Source organism: Neophocaena asiaeorientalis, unplaced genomic scaffold (genome assembly GCF_003031525.2).
Source record: "Neophocaena asiaeorientalis asiaeorientalis breed wild unplaced genomic scaffold, Neophocaena_asiaeorientalis_V1.1 scaffold147, whole genome shotgun sequence".
Classification (NCBI taxonomy): domain Eukaryota; kingdom Metazoa; phylum Chordata; class Mammalia; order Artiodactyla; family Phocoenidae; genus Neophocaena; species Neophocaena asiaeorientalis.
Genome location: NW_020173758.1, coordinates 433,830 through 452,233, shown reverse-complemented (window position 1 = coordinate 452,233; position 18,404 = coordinate 433,830). Strand labels below are relative to the sequence as shown.

Here is an 18,404-nt window from a genome sequence, read left to right as displayed (position 1 = left end):
AACATACCATGTTTTTACTTTCTCTTCTTGCTTATTGTCTCTCTGCTCCTCTAGAATACTAACTCCATGAGGGCAGGAATTTTTGTTTAGTCTCTTACTTTTTCTGGTTGTTACTAACCAAACCGTTTTCTATTTTTAATTCTTGACATTACAGAACTAAACTGAATTTAACATTCTGCTCTTAAATTTCTTATCAACAAACATAAATAAAATCCATGAGCCAAAAAACCCAAAACAAAACTAAAAATAGAGAAAAGCTGATAAAATAAGCTAAATATGAATCCCAGCATTAACAACTGAACAGAGAATGTGATTTTTAAATTCCTGGGGAAGATAAAGTTGTGTAGAAACTGAACACTTAGAAATAATTTAAAACCTGGAAATCACTGACCAGAAATTGCACAGCTGGATTATGAGAATACAGCATAAAGGGGTTATGAGTGAACCTACACCATTCTAGCTGCCCCTCATGCCCTTCTCAGAGGATAGCCTGGCATTGATTAGATTCCGGGCCAGACTAATACTGGCAACAGAACCAGTGACAGTAATCTACCTTCCAGGAGAGCCTTCCACTGGGTTGGCAGTTCTGATCTAGGCCCTAGACATCTGGCAGATAGCATTAATGTTGGTGCCTTGGTGCTTGACTATGCAGCCAATTAAGTTATTTGAAATGGTGAGTTCATGGGTAGTTTGACTAAATGCATCCAAACTTGCCCAACAGCCTTGATCTCTGGAAGGCTGGAGTCAATTCTGGCAAATCCAGTCTCACCGTGCATCACGGCAAAGTGAGAATGTTGTCTTGCCACCTGGTTCAGCTCAGCCAGATGGAGTGGAGAAATGGTGTGTTGTCCTTGAATTGAGCAGGCCTCTAGAGGTGGTCCCTCCAGGTCATCGCTGGTGTGCGGTAGCCTGCAGCATCTCTGCACCAAGCTTGGCCACCCTCACAGATGACTAGAGATCTATCTGGCATGGGCTGGTACAAAATGGTCTTGACTCTCCATTCTGGGGACTGGGAGAGCATCTCCAGCATGCCTAGGCAGATCTGCTTGGTACACTCGGTGACAGACTGCAGCACACCAGCAATGGTGACGGCCCGCTCGGTGGACTTGGCCAGCATTTCCCCCACCCCCAGTGCCGAAAACAGTGCCTGGCCGTAGTAGCTACTCAGTAAGTATTTGTTGAATTAATGAATGAATATGCTGCCATTTTTATAAAATTTAAAACATGTGAAAGTACTAAAAATTATTTATGGATACATATAGAAGCAGTGAAAAATGCTATGCTTGAGGATGATGAACACCAAATTCGGGACATGATCGCTTCTAGGTGGGAGGGAGGGGAATGAGATTCAGGAAGAGACACAAAGGAGGCTCAACTCTATGTGTAATTTTCAAATTTCTTAAAAATATCTGAAGCAAGCATGGTAACGTATTAAGAGTTGACAAAACTAAGGGGTGGATACATAGATAGTTGTAAGATTACTCTCTCTATTTCTTGTAGGCTTGAAACAATTCATTTAAAGACTATCCTATCCAGAGCTAATATCTTACACCACCACCCGCTACCCCCTGACAACACCACCGCCATCAGAGGCCACCCCAGGAATATTCACAGCAGCGTGTAGAGGACTCTTCTGAATGATAACTACTCCACTTCTCTCACCCCTCTGCTGAATTGGAAGATGCCAGATGTTGAACCTTACTCACCTTTGCATCCCATCCCTCCTGTGACCTTTCATGATTGTCTTACTATAAAATGGATTTTCAGTTAATATTGAATAGGGTAGAATGAAAATGCTAATTTGGGAAATGGCAGGCAGAACTGGCTACATGATTTTGTGGGCCCAGTGAAAAATGAAAGCTTATTAAAAAATTATTTAGAATTTCAAATGGCAATAGCCGGGCATTAAACCAAGCACAAGCACACAGGCCTCCCACCCATGAATCCAGCCCTGAGGGCAGGCTTTGAACACAGAACTCGTAAAGTATCTTAATGATTTAAAAGAATAGGCTATGGGGAGGCTGCTAGCTATGCACTACATCCATTCACTTCTTCTTCCACAATAACAGAGCAGTGACTTGGTGCCAAGTTGCCCAGGTAGAGACAGCATTACTCAAGCCTTGTGGCACATGTGGCCTGGTCACTAAGCTCTCTTTAGCAGAATGGAGTGGAAGTGACAGGTGTGACATCGGACCAGGTGGGCCCCTCCATGCTCTTTCCCCAACTCTGCTGACTGGAACTTGGTTTTATGGTAATCATGGAAACAAGCTTAAGGATTCAGGATGGCAGAGCTGCAAGATGGAAAGACTCTGGGCCCTGAGTGTGTGTGTGGAGCAGAGCTGTCTAGCAGTGCAGCCCACTGCCCCCTACCATTAGGTGCCTCAAATTAGTCTGTATCTTGGTTACATTACAGCAGCCTAGCTTGGTTGACTTAGGTGGTGTGATACAAATATCATTTTGATTCACCCAACAGCTAAAAATAGGCTGTTCTAGACAAATCCAATGCTGTAGCGGTCCCCTAGGCCCTGTGTACTGGCAGCAACAGGCCTTGGCCCAGCCCCAAGGAAAGAGCCTGGCTTAGAGTGGAAGTAACACATACGTTCCCTCCAAAAAACTCAAGCAGCTGCTTAGAATGTTAAAGTTCCTTAACAGAGAAAGCCTATAAATCCCTGCATAGAAGAATAGATGTCCTCAAAATTCCCCAAAACCCTTCCTGCAAACCTGGGATGGGCTGCCAAGAGCTCTGTGGCAGCTCCTCGCTGACCATTCAGAGCCTTTCTCTAGAGACACAGTAGGCGATTGCCGGCCCTGCAAACCAGCCGGGCTGTGTCAGATGGACCAGGGGAAGAGACTGTTTATCAAGCAGGATTGAAGCGCCATAGTCATCTAGTTCCCAGCAAGGCTATGAACAGCTCCCAAGGCATGTTAGACCCCAAATCCAACCAGCTACTCGCTGGATAGCATCCAGGGGTCAAGGATCAGATATTACATAACATAGCAGGTAGCCCAGAGCGAACACACACACACACAAACACACCTTTCTTTGGCAACAGACCTTGGCTTTCACAATCACATTCTACTTGAATTTGCTCAGGAGTTTGTTTGTTTTTTTAATAGCTACAATTAATGAATGCCCATGCCTGCTATTCCTATTTTGATGAAAAATGAGACAGCTATCTGGCGGTGCTCAAGCAGAGGGAAGCTAGGGTACCTGACCCTGGACTTGCAAAAAGAAATTTGGCATTTGCCAACGGATACAGCTGTGCCATTGAGAAGATATTTTCAATAATTAGTGTTTTCAACAATATTTAGCATGTCCCCAAGAAACTCCTGGACCTTTCATTAGAGTCTTCATTCAAAATTTAAGGAACTCACTCAAGGCCAGAGGGAGACTCAGTGTCAGAGATAGATCAGGCTCAAGTCTTGATGACCCCAGTCCTGTCTTCAGCCCACGCTCATACCTCCCTCCCTTTTAATTAAAAAAAGTACCACAGCAACAGACCAGTATCAAGCAAAGGCCCCAAATTGCATGTATATACTTGTCAGGCCCTCTTCTCAAAGGCACAGTACATCTACAATGACCTCCAAAGGGCACTGCAGAGCTTAAAACACTAGGAGAAACAAACTCTGGGATTGGAACAGCAAGGTTGGATGGAGAAGGGGTTGAAATGATGATGAAACAGAGTACAGTGGGACTAGGGGGTAAGGGTGGCCACCTGGAGGCGGGCACACTCCCAAGGTCATGCACACAGCCAAGCTGGGAGGACCAAGGCCCAGGACAGAGGCTGGAGAACACAGAAACAATTTGCCTCTCTGATACTCCCCAGAAGCATGGTTCCATGGGAAATCTGGTGAACAAACATTGTTTCGTTCAACCTTTTGATGAGGTGAAAAGAATGGCAGGTACTGGCCAAACTGGAAATAAAAAGACAAAAGGATTTAAGAAAGCTAAAGAAGCATGAGTGGTGAGACATTTGGAATAAACACTCCAGTGCTGACACTCCCCGGGGCTCTGGGAAGAGACTCAGTTAATCCAGGGAGGCCAAACAGGAGCTTCCTGTCAAGCCAAGGTTGAAAAAAAAAGTGTGCAGAGGTGAAACAGGCAGCAGTGTTTAGCGACCTGCAGCTTGTATCAGAGACACCTGCTGTAAAGCGGCCCACAGCTTTCAGAGTGTTACTGAAGTTTCAAACACGCAGACTCAGAGGCTCACCATTGCATGAGATGACTTCACTGGGGGGACAGGGCAGTTGGTGAAAATGTCACCATTTACGGTTGGCCAGAGCAGGAAGAGGGATGGTGGCCTTCTCCAAAACCACAAAAGCCGTGGTCAGTGCCATAGTCAGAGACAGAACAAGAAGGCTTGCTTCCTTTCTCTGCTCTTGGCCACGTGAAGATACAGTGAGAAGTCAGGAGTCTGTGACCCAGAAAAGGATGCTCACCAGAACTCTCCTGGGCTGACACCCTGACCTCAGACTTCCAGACTCCAGAACTGTGAGAAATAAATTTCTGCTGTTTATTTTTAAAGGGAGAAAGAGGGGGGAGGCTGGTAAGAATTTTATCAGGGGTTCCTGACCATCCTGTCCAGATGCCCATCCTCCCCTAGATGTCATGTTCCCATGAACATGTGCCCAGGGCCCACGGCTACCTTCAGCTGACTGCCCCAAACAAGGCCTTTGTTATAAAACCCCATCGTGGAGGCCTGATGTGCTATCCCAAGGGCTCCTGGAGAGAAGTGCTGGCCTGCCTTTTCCAAACTCTTCACCATTCTTGGCGCACTTTTTACCCAGCTCCTGACTCTTGATGATAGTGGTGTTTGTGCCTCTGCAAACTGCTACCTTCAGGATTTGGTAAGGTTACTTAATGCTGGAAGCAACCACCCTCAGGACACCTGCCAGTGCTGACCCAGACCTCTGACTCCTTTCTCCTTGGAGGTCCTGACCCCCTATCTTAGCTTCAGCCCTGGGTTCCTCAACTCCCAGCGGTGGCCCACCCGTCCAACACCCCCACCATCTAACTCCGGCGCCCTGAGTGTGATTTTGTACAGTTAGGACAGGGCCACACCATGATTGTACCTCCATTTGAAATTTGTTGCACATATAATGCCTAACAATCTCCAGTAAAGTGTACATAATTCATCTCATAGCCTAAGTTTATTACTTCTTTATTATTCCCATCGTTGTCTTTGAGAGATTAGAATTTAAAAACAATCACCACCGCCAATATTTGAGTTTTGTTAAGAAGATGTACTCAACCCAAATAGACCCAAGGCTTTGGTACCTCTAACTTGAAAACTTGATTTATTCCCAACTGTTTCTGAGCCTCTACTAAGGGCCAGGGAACATAATACACACTTGGAAACCAGGACAAGACATGGCCCCATCTCATGGAGCTCATAGTCCAATGGGAAGAAAGACAAGTACCAAACGGTTATGAGTCAGTCTGGGCACCACTAAGAGGTACCTAGAGGAAGCATGTCTAATCCAGAGAAGACAATGGCTGAGCTAATTGTTAAGAATTAAGGAGTAACGGGAAGGGAAGTGGGGCTGGGAGGGAGGGTTCTAAGTAGTAGGAACATCATGGGGGTGAGAGGGAGACCCTAATTCTATGAGGTGCACCACTGGGGGTGCAGGGTAGGTAAGTGCTTCCAGGAGGGGTGAGAAGATAGAGAGGCGTAACAACATCCTGGTGGGCCTTGTCCTCCAGGCTAAGCAGTTTGGACTTTATCCTGTAATATACTTTGGTTCTCCGACTTTAGTGGGGAGCTTGTTTTAACTGTGCTTCCTGAAAGCTGCACACAGAAATTCAGATTCAACCAATGAGGGAGTAGACTCAGGAATCTGCATTTTAATAACTACTCCATCGGTTGGGTGAGTTTGTTGCAGAGTATGGTTGGGCAACACTTTTCCAAATACAGCTGCAGGAGACACAGAGCCATAGAGGGGTGGCGTGATCAGATCTGTTTCAGAAAAATCACTCTGGCAGAAAGTACCCATACATGCTCACTCAGCAAAGCCCCCTAATCCTTTGGTAATCCTCCAGTAACCTTCTGTTGCCCAGAGCCTACAAAGCTCGGAGTTGGCTCTGAAAGAGACAGTCTCCTGAGAAGAGAGGCCACTGGGAAAGTTATGCCTGCGTGCTCCTGGACTGTTGTTTGGACCTTTGTAGCCCCAAACCCAGGGCAGCAAGGGGTGCTGATTGTGAAATCATGGAAGCCTTGGGGCCCCAAGTCCACTGATGGACTTCTGGGTGCAGGAGGACACAGGCTCTGCTGGGGGCTGAAGCCTGGATCAGATCCATGTCTAGTCTAGTCAGGCCTCCAGGAGCTCCTGACGGGACAGAAACTGTGCTCCTTTGGTTGACAAAGACCCAGGGGGATTTGGGTGCAGGCCATGTCAGCTGTTTACCCCTGAGATACCTCTTATGGCATCTCAGAGAACCGAACCCATCCTGATTAGCGTGGCCTAGTTTCTTGCAGCCAATGGTGATAAATACACTGGTAAGTATTTTGTGATGGCTACAACAAGGACATTCCAACCAAGAGCCTGCACGCTCATTTTCTGGAACTGCCAAATCAACTGAGCTGCAGTTCTGCAGAAATTGCCTTCTTATAACCTGGTGATTCTGAGCATGATAAGAATCCAGGCTGGGACTTCCCTGGCGGTCCAGTGGTTAAGACTCCACCCTTCCAATTTAGGGGGTGCGGGTTCGATCCCTGGTCCGGGAATGAAGATCCCCCATGCCGCACGGTGTGACCAAAAAACTAAAAAAATAAAGAAATCCAGGCTGACTGATGCTGACTGACAGCACAGAAGTCTGGGTGATGTTCTCCCCAGTTCACCACCCACGCCCACCCCAAGATCCAAGCCCCATGAGCCTTCAGAGCCTAGCACCTGTTCAATCTTCCCATGCCTCCTCCACAGCAAAAGTCTCATCTCTCCCAAAGTTGGACAATGCTGTGGTCCGTAACATTTTGTTTCATATTCTACCATCTCAGAGGGCAAGAACCCTGTCTTGGGCTTCTTTTTTCTGGCTCCCTGCACCAAGCAGCTACTCAGATGAGCAGGTCTGAAATGACCAAGAGGCCTCCGTGTGGGTGGGCCGGCCCTCACTCTCAGCCTCCACAAAAGTGCTAACGGCTCAGATCTGCTGTTGCCCAGGCACCAGACCCTAGACTAGGACATTTGTCTCCTGAACTCTCCCCAGATAATTTTTTTGGCTTATGCTTAGCAGGATTGCCCCTTTGCCAGCTGAATCCTGACTGGAATTTGGTGGGATGGAGCCTCACGGACTACCTGGCAAGACACCATTGAGGATCTAGAGAAGAAACTGGAAAAATCGTCTTATTCAGGTGCTTTAAACAGCCATTAGGAGATGATTCCATTTAAATCAGCTACAGGGGGCCTACCTCAAACATTTGGGTTTTTCTTTTTTTTTTAATTTTTTAAAATTTTTATTTATTTTTGGCTACATTGGGTCTTCATTGCTGAGTGCAGGCTTTCTCTAGTTGCGGCAAGCGGGGGCTACTTTTCGTTGCAGTGCGCGGGCTTCTCATTGCGGTGGCTTCTCTTGTTGCGGAGCATGGGCTCCAGGCACGTGGGCTTCAGTAACTGCAGTGGGCAGGCTCAGTAGTTGTGGCTCGCTGGCTCTAGAGTGCAGGCTCAGTAGTTGTGGCGCACGGGCTTAGTTGCTCTACAGCATGTGGGATCTTCCTGGACCAGGGCATGAACCCGTGTCCCCTGCACTATCAGGCGGATTCTTAACCACTGCGCCACTAGGGAAGCCCCATTTTGGCTTTTCTATGTTAACTTGTTGGTCAGTTTCTAGGCCATAAACATTTAAACATCATTTGTGTGTGTGTGTGTGTGTAATCTAATGACATTTGTGAATATGTAGTTGATACCTTAAAAAAATCTAAGAAACATCAACCTGATATTATTAATTGAAAGGTAAGTTTTGACATAGGTGTCAAAAACATTTATAATTACTGAGTTTCTAGAGAGCTGATCTTTTGTAATTAACTTTGAATACCATGATTAAAACTTGAAGAGATAGCCAACAAGGATACTTATTTACTCTAAAGAACTAAAGTCATTACAGTTCATTAACATGAGGAGTTGAGAGGTTGGCGTTAGTGAGACCAAGCCAAGTACCCATATGTCTTGGTACAGAGGCCAAGAGGTCAGGACAATCCAATGATGATTGTCTCTCTACTGCCTGTGATGTCTGGGCACCAGGGGTCTGGAACTGGCCCAGCTGGTTGGCCCTGTCACTATGCATTCTGACCTGGGATAAAGATAACTAAAATCTCAAGAGAACTTTAAGATCTAGGAATTGGTTTATTTTAATTAAAACAGACTTTTAAGTAGCCTTCAAAATGATATGTTTGTGTCATTTTATAGCTATTTTGTTAAAAGTAAGGACATACATGTCAGGCACTTCCACATACATGACATTCATTTTATGTCATTTAATTCCAGATATTATTATCCCAACTTTAAGAGGCTTAACCTGAGGCTCAGAGATTCAAGATAATATAACTGGTAAGTAGTGGAGTTGGGATTCACCCAGATCTGTCTGCCACAGTCCCCATATTGTTTCCACCACACTTTCTTTCCGCCACACCATACTTATGATACCTTGGTTTGCTGCCTTGCCCAGAAGACACAGCTGTTTCTCTGTCTTATAGTCAAGGATTTCCCTCTGATGTAAACAAAGATTACAACAGGACTTCCCTGGTGGTTCAGTGGTTAAGAATCCACCTGCCAACGCGGGGGACACAGGTTCGATCCCTGGTCCGGGAAGATCCCACATGCCGCTGAGCAACTAAGCCCGTGCGCCACAACTACTGAGCCTGTGTGCCACAAGTACTGAAACCCGCTGTACAAGTACTGCCTAGAGACCATGCTCTGCAACAAGAGAAGCCACTGCAATGAGAAGCCTGTGCACTGCAGTGAAGAGTAGCCCCTGCTCACTGCAGCTAGAGAAAGCCCACATGCAGCAACGAAGACCCAACGTGACCAAAAATAAATAAATAAAATAAATAAATGTATTAAAAAAAAAAAAGATTACAACAAAAACTCTACCTATTGGTCCTGTGTGGCCTACTGGCCTAGGATGACCCCCAGCATATTTATACAGTGCCATTAAGGCAGGAATCAAAGTCAGGGACCCCACTGCCATGCTTCCACCCTTCCCAAGTGCCCTCAGCTCAGAGACACTACTCAGAAATGCACAGAGTTTTCAGACACCATATGACATAATGAGTTTCAGGAGACCAATATTTACACACACACACACACATAAACACACACACACATCTGGTCTGCCCTTCATCTTAGCAGCCATACAAAAGGCTTTGTGTGCACCTGCCTGGTCCCTCTCAGAGATTGTACTTCAGATGGGTTGGGCTGAGTCCTTCCCATTCTCAGATTGTCACCTTAGGTCATAACCTCCAACTACCCAAGCTGTAACAATCATCTGACAAAGCCTATGACTCTGTAACCCACCCATGGCAAACAGAGAAGCCTGAAAGGACATAATAGGTGTGGGAGGAACATTAACAATTGTCAAGTTCCCATTACAAGCAAAAAGCTTTCAAAATAATCCTGTGAAGTATTTATTCTTACACCTGCTTTTTAGATGAGACCACTCAAGCTCCGGGAGACTGAATGATCTGCCAAACTCATACAGCTAGTGAGAGGCAAAGTAGGATCTGAACCAAAGTCTGCCGCTCTAAACACCCACGTTATTTTATTTCATTCAGTAGAATTTACTCTTCTTCACATAGTGATGAAGGTATTATTATGGCTACTTTACAGATGAAGAAACTGAGATTGCTTTTGAAATGAGTTTGTCCTCTGGAACACTCAACTCAAGCATTTTTCCACACTGTCTCATATAAGTATTATTGATACACAAGTCAAGACTCTTAACAGAACACAAAAGAAAATAAGTTTATTGGAGGACAAGCCCCTCACAGTGATTGCTCAATCTCTTCACAGTTCCAAGTAGACTAAGTCTTAATACACGCCCTCATAATTTAACATCATAACTGCAATGGTAATGTCGTAGTAACCTATATTAAAGAACCATGACTTCTAAATCTAAAACTCATATCTGGGGCTTCCCTGGTGGCGCAGTGGTTTAGAGTCCGCCTGCTGATGCAGGGGACACGGGTTCGTGCCCCGGTCCGGGAAGATCCCACATGCCGCGGAGCGGCTGGGCCCGTGAGCCATGGCCGCTGAGCCTGCGCGTCCGGAGCCTGTGCTCCGCTACGGGAGAGGCCACAGCAGTGAAAGGCCCACGTACTGCAAAAAAAAAAATCCAACAAACAAAACTCTTCTCTGAAAATAAATGATGTGCTTAGTCCTCAGCTTCTAAGATTCTTGGCGAAGACTTTTTTGGTTGCAAATAACAGAAACAAATCTGAGTTAGCATCAATAAAGCAAGGGTTTTATTGGAAGGATGAAATCCAAGAACTAGGGGAGGACAGCTTGTAGGGAATTTAAAGACCTTCCTTTGACAGCTGAGGCAGCTTTCATGACTCAGTTCCCAACTTTGGGACTCAGGCCAAATTCTCGGAAGGAGAAGTGAAGGGTTCCAACTAATCCAGTTAGTTGTGGAGCAGGGTTACCTGGTAGAAACATGGCTGCCAGACTCACCCCTATGAGGGGCAGAGTTCTTAGTCACTCTTAATATTTATTCATAAAAATTATAGTTAACTCCAAACTCTAAGTACAAAATTACAATATGGACAGACCAATATGGTGGGGAAAACACCATATAAGAAGTCAGGAGACCCGATACCCATTAATTCTCTGCAGTGTCTTTGGGCAATTCCTGCATCTATAAAATGAGGTGTTGAAGTAGATGGCCAAACGTCTTCTAAACCTACCCTCAGTTCCAAGTCTCTCTTGCTGGTTCGTGTAACAGTCACTTCAGTAAGACTTTAACACAGCTCTCTGAGGAATGTGCATGTTTTGATGGACCCCAGGGTTTGTTTGAAGCTTCTTCCTACAGAAAAAAATGAGTACAACATCTCAAGAATGTCAACATCCAGCTCTGTAACGAGGGAAGAAAAGATAAATCTGCCAATTCTAGGTTCAGTGCTGGCCTCACGGACCCCATTTCCAAGGGGGCTTCTTCCACACCTATCTAGTGCTCTATCCGTCCTTGGATCACCTAGCAGACCACATGATTACAATGTCACATTACTGTGCTGGGTTTTTGGTCAGTACTTTATTTTAAGCCTGCCTCAAATTAGCTGAGAACCTGATTCAGAGTTAGTGCTGACATTACCCTTGTCTGGTGCTGACCACACAAAATTGAGCACAACTCATTGTTAGAAGGAATAATGAATCAAGGCAATTCGTTTCAACCATATGCTTTATTTCTTATTGCACCCTCCATGTCCCTTCTTTTAATGATTCTAGTCTGCACCAACCGCAGTACTTGGGTTTCTGTCTAAAACTAAATGAGTTCTCACCTGAAACATTTTTAGAATTGTAACACATTTGCCAACCCTACCTACCTGCACTCCAAACCCTCCTTACTCTGCTCTGCCATTTTTCCCATAGTATTTATCACCTTCCAACATATCACATAAGTTATTGTGTATATTATCCCACCAGACTGCAAGCCCCACAAGGGCAGATATCTTATTGTGGTACATATATATCTGAACTTTGCCCCTGGCTCCTGGGACAGAGCTCCTAAACCCTTGGAATTTTCTAGTGATAGGAGTGTCTTCTGTATTCATAACAAACTTCTTTCTAACCACAGTTGAATAATGCTGACGAGATGACTAGTGGTGAGGCCCTAGATAGCTTCAGGATGGAGGCCAGTGGCCAGAGAAACCAACCATGTGATGAGAGTGTTGGAATTTTCAGCCCCACTCAGGAGGGGAGAAGGGCTGAAATTTGAATTCACTTACAATGGTCTATGATTTAATCAATTGTGCCTGTATAATGAAACCCCACGTAAAAACCCTAAACAGCAGGTTCAGAGAGCTTCCAGTTCATTGAACAAAACCACATGCCTGGAGCGTGGTGCACCCTGACTCCACCAGGACAGGAGCTCCTGCACTTGAAGCCCTTCTGGATCTCGTCTTATGTACCTCTTCATCTGGCTGTACATTTTCATCCTTAATCCATGGTCATCAGTGTAAATTCCTGAGTTACGTGTGTCACTCTAGCAAATTATCAGATCTGAGGGGAAGGAGGGTGTCACGGAAACCTCAGTTTTGTAGTCAGCCAGGCAGAAGTGCGGGTACTCTGAGGGCCCCATTTTTGGCTGGCGTCTGAAGTTGGGCAATCTTGTGGAACTGAGCTCTTAACCTATGGAGTATACGATAACTCTAAGCAGTTAATGGCAGAATTGAAGTGAACTGTTGAATACCCAGTTGGTGTTGGAGAAGCAGAGAATTGGTTGTTGTTGGAAAAATAGCACACTTATTCTCCTAGAAAAGTGTCTGGCACATAGCAGGCATTCACCTAGTATTTGCTGAATGAGTAAAGGGATGGATGTCATCTTACACAGGACTGCCATTAAATTTCCCCTGTTTTGACCATCACCTTCTTGGGAATCCCCATTCCTTCCTAATGGATTTCTAACAATTCAACAAATAAATATTCTGAGGTCCCAGCACATGCCAGGCACTGAGGCCTCATCATTAATGAAGTTAACCAGGAGGTAACAAGGATGCCACTTGATGCCATGGGTCTTAGAACAATTCAAGAACTCATGGTTTTCTGCCCACCCCACCAGCATGGAGCCAGGCCTTGTGGACAGGAGAGGCCTGGCCCTCTCTGAAACTCAGTCCTCATGGGCCACAGTGATTCTTCAATTTGCCCTCACATGCAACAAAATGCAGCCCTGAACGTATTCCTCTCAACCTCTGAAGCCTGGATTAAAATCACACGGGAAAGACTGGCTTTAAAGACACCATGTTTGAGAGTCATTCTCAGCAGGAAGCAGATGGAACTCCAAGCTGGCCAAGAACACAATCCTCTGTGTTTTCAACAAACAAGCTTCCCCCACACAGGGCATCCAAGAGCCAGCTGAGTTGCTCCCTCCATCTCTTCTCTTAGCTTTTAGCCTCTACACCCAAATCTATGGGGAATTTTAAAGAAATTCCACTCAACACATGACATTCACAAAAAGAAATTCCAGACAGTTGGACTTAAATATACAATTCCTACATTACCACAAAAGAATAGTATTGTAATCTTGGGACAGAACAGTCCTTTATAAGCAGAACAGAAAACACAGAGGTAACAAAGGAAAAATTAGACGGATTTAATTAAATAAATTTGGAAACTTCTTAAGAATAAAGAACAAGACTAACAATGTTAAATATAAACTTACAGCCACTGTGGGGAACAGTACGGAGGTTCCTTAAGAAACTACAAATAGAGCTACCATGTGACCCAGCAGTCCCACTCTTAAAACAATTATACTCCAATAAAGATGTTAAAAAAAAAAAAGACAGCATGACACAAACTTTTGAGTCATAATGTAATCAAAATAGATATAAAATTCTATGAAAATTATTTTTTAAAAAGCTAGATTAAGTTTCTAGTTTTCTTTTGTTATTTTAGCTTTACAGTTTCTAAAATAAACTCTGCCATTGATAATTTTCCTCAAAAAAAAATAAACTGATACAAATATTTTAATATAAATCAATAAGAAGGTTAATAGTGATAATGTATACAGAGCTTCTACACATTAATATAAACTCTTTGAAGATAAAGGACAGGAGGGAAGAGACTTCTGTTTGTGAGGGTGGGCAGAGGCAGAAAAAACAGAAAAGAGCAATGAGAGGGAAGAGCATCTCCCCTTCCACTTGACCCCCCCCCAGACTGAATTTGCGGCCCTTGCAAGAGGCTTTAGCAGAGAAGCTGATGGGACCATTCGGTAGAGATGTCTTGAGACTGAGGATATAAGCAGAGCAGCCTTGGGGCCCCCAGTGACAAAGGGTGGCTGGCACACAGTGAGCAGGTGACCCTTTCCCCAGCTCTGCCTGAAACTCAACATCCCAACTCTGCCGAACAAGAATTGGTAACTTTGAGGTGCAGGCGCTGGAGGGATCGCCCTCCCCACTCGCCCCTGCTCCCGCAGGCTCCTCACGGTGTACCCCCGCACCAAGGCCTACTTCAAGGCCCTGGGCAGCCACCCTGACAAGGTGCAGCTGCTGAGCCACGGACCACACATTCTGGAGGCGGTGGGCATGACCGTGCGGCATGTGGACAACCTGCATGCGGGCTACGCTTGGCCCCACCAACTTCCCACTGCTGTCCAGTGTCCGATCTTGTTGCAGGGCAAGTTCACAGTGGAGATACTGACGGAGTGGGATGAATTCCTGATGGGCCTGGCGGTGCTGAGGAGAAGTTCCAGGCACCGCGGGTATAGGTCTGCGCATGTCAATAAACAGGCCTCAAAAGGCTGGGCAAAGTTTAAAAAAAAAAAAAAAAGAATTGGAAACTTTGGAGACAGCACCCATGGCATGGACTTTGGTGTTTGGCGTCTGTGAACTTTTCCAAGCTTCCGTGAGCAGCAGACACACAAGAAGCAGGGAACAAGGGAAACAGAGAGGTTGCCATATGGAGACACAACCAACAGACAGGTTTACCGACGCAGTTGAGGCACCCTTCTGGTGACTTCCAGAAAGAACTGGAGGACATTCTGAGGGGCCTGAGAGCCTTGTTTTACCTGGGATATTGCAGCGGAAAATGTCTGGGCATACATACACATGCATTTCTTTTAAAGTCTGGCGGGATAATGGTTTTCTTGGGGAAATGGGATTATGAGAGGAGAGAGGAAATTCCACCTTCTATTGTATACATTTCCAGGATGTTTAGTGTTTTATAAGGAACGTATATTACTTTCATAATAGTAACGTACAAAAAGATAGCCCCATTGAGGAAAACAAAAACAAAAAATACCCAGAATATGGCATTTGGCTTTCAAGGATGGAGCTCTGCTCTGCAGTGTGGCTGGTGACAGTTTGAGCCCACAATTAGTCATCTAGTGTATGTTGTGACCTGTGACAGGGAATAAAGCACAGAGCAGTGGGATGCACGAGAGCTACCCTGGCCTCAGTGTCTGGAACTAAACCACGTCCAAGGGCAAAAGCTGGTTTGGTGGCCAGCGTGGAGTGTCAGGGCTAGTGATTATCCCTGGCATAGAGGCCCTGACTTGTTCTGCCTTGAGATCTCTTAGAAGAACACATCCCTTTGTGGGCAGTCAACTCAGATTCAAAGAGTTTCTCTCTCTCACACATGCTAGGTTGCAAGTGAGAGATGGAACTGAGGTCTCACCATCTGCTGCCCTCATGAAAATGTCCAACGTCTTCATCGTGATTCACAAGGCCTGGCCCCTGCCTTCCTCTCCAGCCTCATCTATCTCCTCTTCCAGCTTGTGTTCCTGGCACTGAACCAGGTATGGTCCCCACACGGTCTCCTCTTTCTAACCTGGAACCCCTCCCCTGCCCCTTCCCTCACTCTTCCATCCCCAGCTGCATTGTTGTCCCCTGCAGAGAGTCCTCCCTGAGCCCTCATTGGGTGAGATACCATCAGCTCTACTCCGGACACCCTGGGTCATGCTCTGAACATCACCACTCTGTAGAATGGTCGCCTGACTACATGTCCGCGGCCCCCAGCTAACTGGCAGCTTTTTGTCTGGCAAGGTGAGAGTATTATCACAATGGCCTCCAGTTCTGGGCTGGAGGCTCCATAAATATTTGCTGAACAGGAAACCTGCTGGCCTGGACCCACCCTTCAGGCACCCTCACAGGAGGCACCCCTGCATGTTGACTGACTCACCTGTATGCTCCTCACGGCTCATGAGGGAAGGATGGTGGCAAAAGTCCAGGAAATAACTGCACTTACTAAAGTGTCTCTTCCTGGAAGAGAAACTTCAACACAAAAAGAGAGTTAAATGCTCACAGACGTAACTGGGACTGCAGACCTCCCACACAAAGTTCTCAGTGTGTCAGTTTACCAGGAACAAGTAGGAGTCACAAAGCCTGGCAGGGCAGAGGAAAGCACAGGGGACTGGAATTCTAACTGGGACTCTACCCCAAACCTCTGTGATTGTGGGCAAATCCCTTCACCTCTCAGGCCTGTCTGCCCTGAGGCCTGTGGAGTAAAGCCTGGGTCAGATGCTCCCTAAGCCCTGTGGGGAGGTAGGAGAAGAGCCGACCAATCTGAAAAGCACATCCACTGGGCTCCACCCAACATTGACCTCAGCCCTGGATACAGCCCAGTTCAAATCCTCCTGCCTTATATAAGCTCTCCTCACAGCAGACATTCAGTCTGGGTCACAGGGCAAGAACCTCACCAAGGCCCTTGCAGTTGGTGCTTTTTACAAACAAGCAAATCTAGATTGGACTGGCACCTTTCCTTTGAGGGGAAGGATACAGGCCTCCTTCCACCCCATTTCCCAGGGTACAGGTTTTACTCGGACCTTATTTCTCCAAGACCAAGCAATCACTGGCCCCGTAGTGCTGGGCTCTGTCACCAGCCTGAGCCTCCTTCCCTGCGGCAACTCTGGAGGCAAATCCGCACCCCCTTTCCAAGGTGCTGGAGTTGGGAAGCTACTGACCATGTTACAAGGTAGAGGGGAACACGTCTATTGCCACGGACTTCACTGAGCTGGGGGACAGGAGAGAGTCTGTTGATATTTTTCCTCTATTCTGCAAAATGCACAGGCTTGGGCATCAGTCAGACCTGGATTCAGGTGTCAATTCTGCCTCTTTCTAATGATTTGACATTGGGCCAGCTTGGTTTCGAATCTGCAGGGTGGGGACAGAATGCCCACCTCGAAGGCTTACCTTGCAGGGTTGTTATGAGGATTGAATGATATGACATCTGTCAAACACACGGCACAGGACCTATCTAGTTGCTTAGCGAATGTCAGCAACTGTTAACAGCCTGGAAGTGTCTGGCAAGAGCAGTGGGGCTTGTGTTTTTAAAAGAATTTCCCCATGAGTCATGATGAGAATCAAATCCTGAACCCATAGCCCAGAAGTCAGGCCTTTTCATGCCACCCCACTCACTGCCCCATAGTTCCAGCTACTTTAGATTAAACAACCGAGAACTGTAAAAATGAAAATCCCCAGGCAAAGACTAGCCTGTTGCTGACCCCAGCGGCAGACCCAAACCCCAGGAATCCCCACAGCTCAGATCTGCTGTCCTTTCTGCCCAAGCAGTGCAGCCCTGAGATCAGGTTGCCCACATTCAAGTTACTGACTGAGGCTGCAGTGCCTCTACCCCAGTGAGCTTTTGCTTACTTACAGTGAGACCTTCGGAATGGTTACTTTTTAATCTCCTGAAAGATCCCTGCGGCCTGCTTTGTAGAGGAATAAGTACCAGGATGTTGGGAGCACTTTCAGGGTGCGTGATAACAGGTGGCACCTGGAACTGAGAGGCGGGTGTCCAGGTACCTCTGCCAGCTCTGGGGCAATAAACCGTTTTGTTCTGTTTGGGTTGGCTTCAGTTTCTTTTTTAACGAAACCAAACCAAAGGATCAAGATGAGACAGGCAATAGGGTTAATAAAGACTAATGCCCCAAATGTAAGTTAGCTTCCTCAGCCAAATTCTCCCTGAGTTGATTAATAAATAAGCCAGTGATTAAGCTGCTCTAGCACATTTTATTCTGTAGCCCAGACGGGATCCTTCACAGTAGGAGGGACTTAGACACTAGATTAGTAGCTTCAGTCCCTGTTCAACCTCCCTGTGCCTGTGTCTGCTGTCTGTGGTGGGTGAGAAGACCATCTCCACCCACAGGTCACTTCTGGGACACCACCAGGACCAGAGAGGACCCAGAGACAAAGGAAGGCTTCTCGGGTCCTATTGTACAGGACTGGCCCATGAGGGGGTGGTATGTGCCTGGCACCATATCTCTTCAGTTAATCCTCGTAATAACCCCGTACTACAGGAACTGTTATTAGTGTAAAGTCTCAGAGAGGTTAAGTGGCTCAAAAAACTGGCAGCAGCGGGTCTTAAGCCCCATTTCCTGATGTGGGAGGGTATCATGTAATACTGGCTTTAAAAATTTTACTACCAACGACAAACGTAGGATTTCCAAAAATTGGCAGATTAGTGAGCCATGAAGTTACTTGGGAAGCCTCAGTGGAAAGGGGGAAGGATTTGGAGGGGTTCCCGGGGAAGGGGAAGAGGCCAGGCACCCACGTGCTCGGAAGGAGTCCGGCGTCCTCAGGAAGCAGGGGGCAAGACCAAACACAGACTTTGTTAAAGCCAAATTTTCTCACATCCCTGCTGTAATGTATCTAACCTCTAATTAAAACCTACCAGAACACGTACAAATGAGTGCTGTTAAAACCCCTGTTAATTTTAGCAGCTAGCACTCAGGATGAGAGAGCTGCGGGCAGGGAGGGAGGCAT

The 18,404-nt window shown here is 46.3% G+C and overlaps 1 protein-coding gene and 1 pseudogene across 1 annotated transcript; one reads left to right on the top strand and one right to left on the bottom strand.

The window, feature by feature from the left end:
- Positions 1 to 456: 456 nt before the first annotated feature.
- LOC112403647 (poly(rC)-binding protein 1-like) lies at positions 457 to 4,338 on the bottom strand (annotated as a pseudogene).
- Positions 4,339 to 4,801: 463 nt separating this feature from the next.
- On the top strand, positions 4,802 to 17,279 carry LOC112403646 (hemoglobin subunit mu-like). Its single transcript, XM_024751244.1, has 5 exons — positions 4,802 to 4,848; positions 7,117 to 7,158; positions 14,120 to 14,404; positions 15,394 to 15,439; positions 17,211 to 17,279. Exons 1-5 carry the CDS (start codon positions 4,802 to 4,804, stop codon positions 17,277 to 17,279), a joined length of 489 nt encoding a protein of 162 aa, XP_024607012.1.
- Positions 17,280 to 18,404: the final 1,125 nt, after the last annotated feature.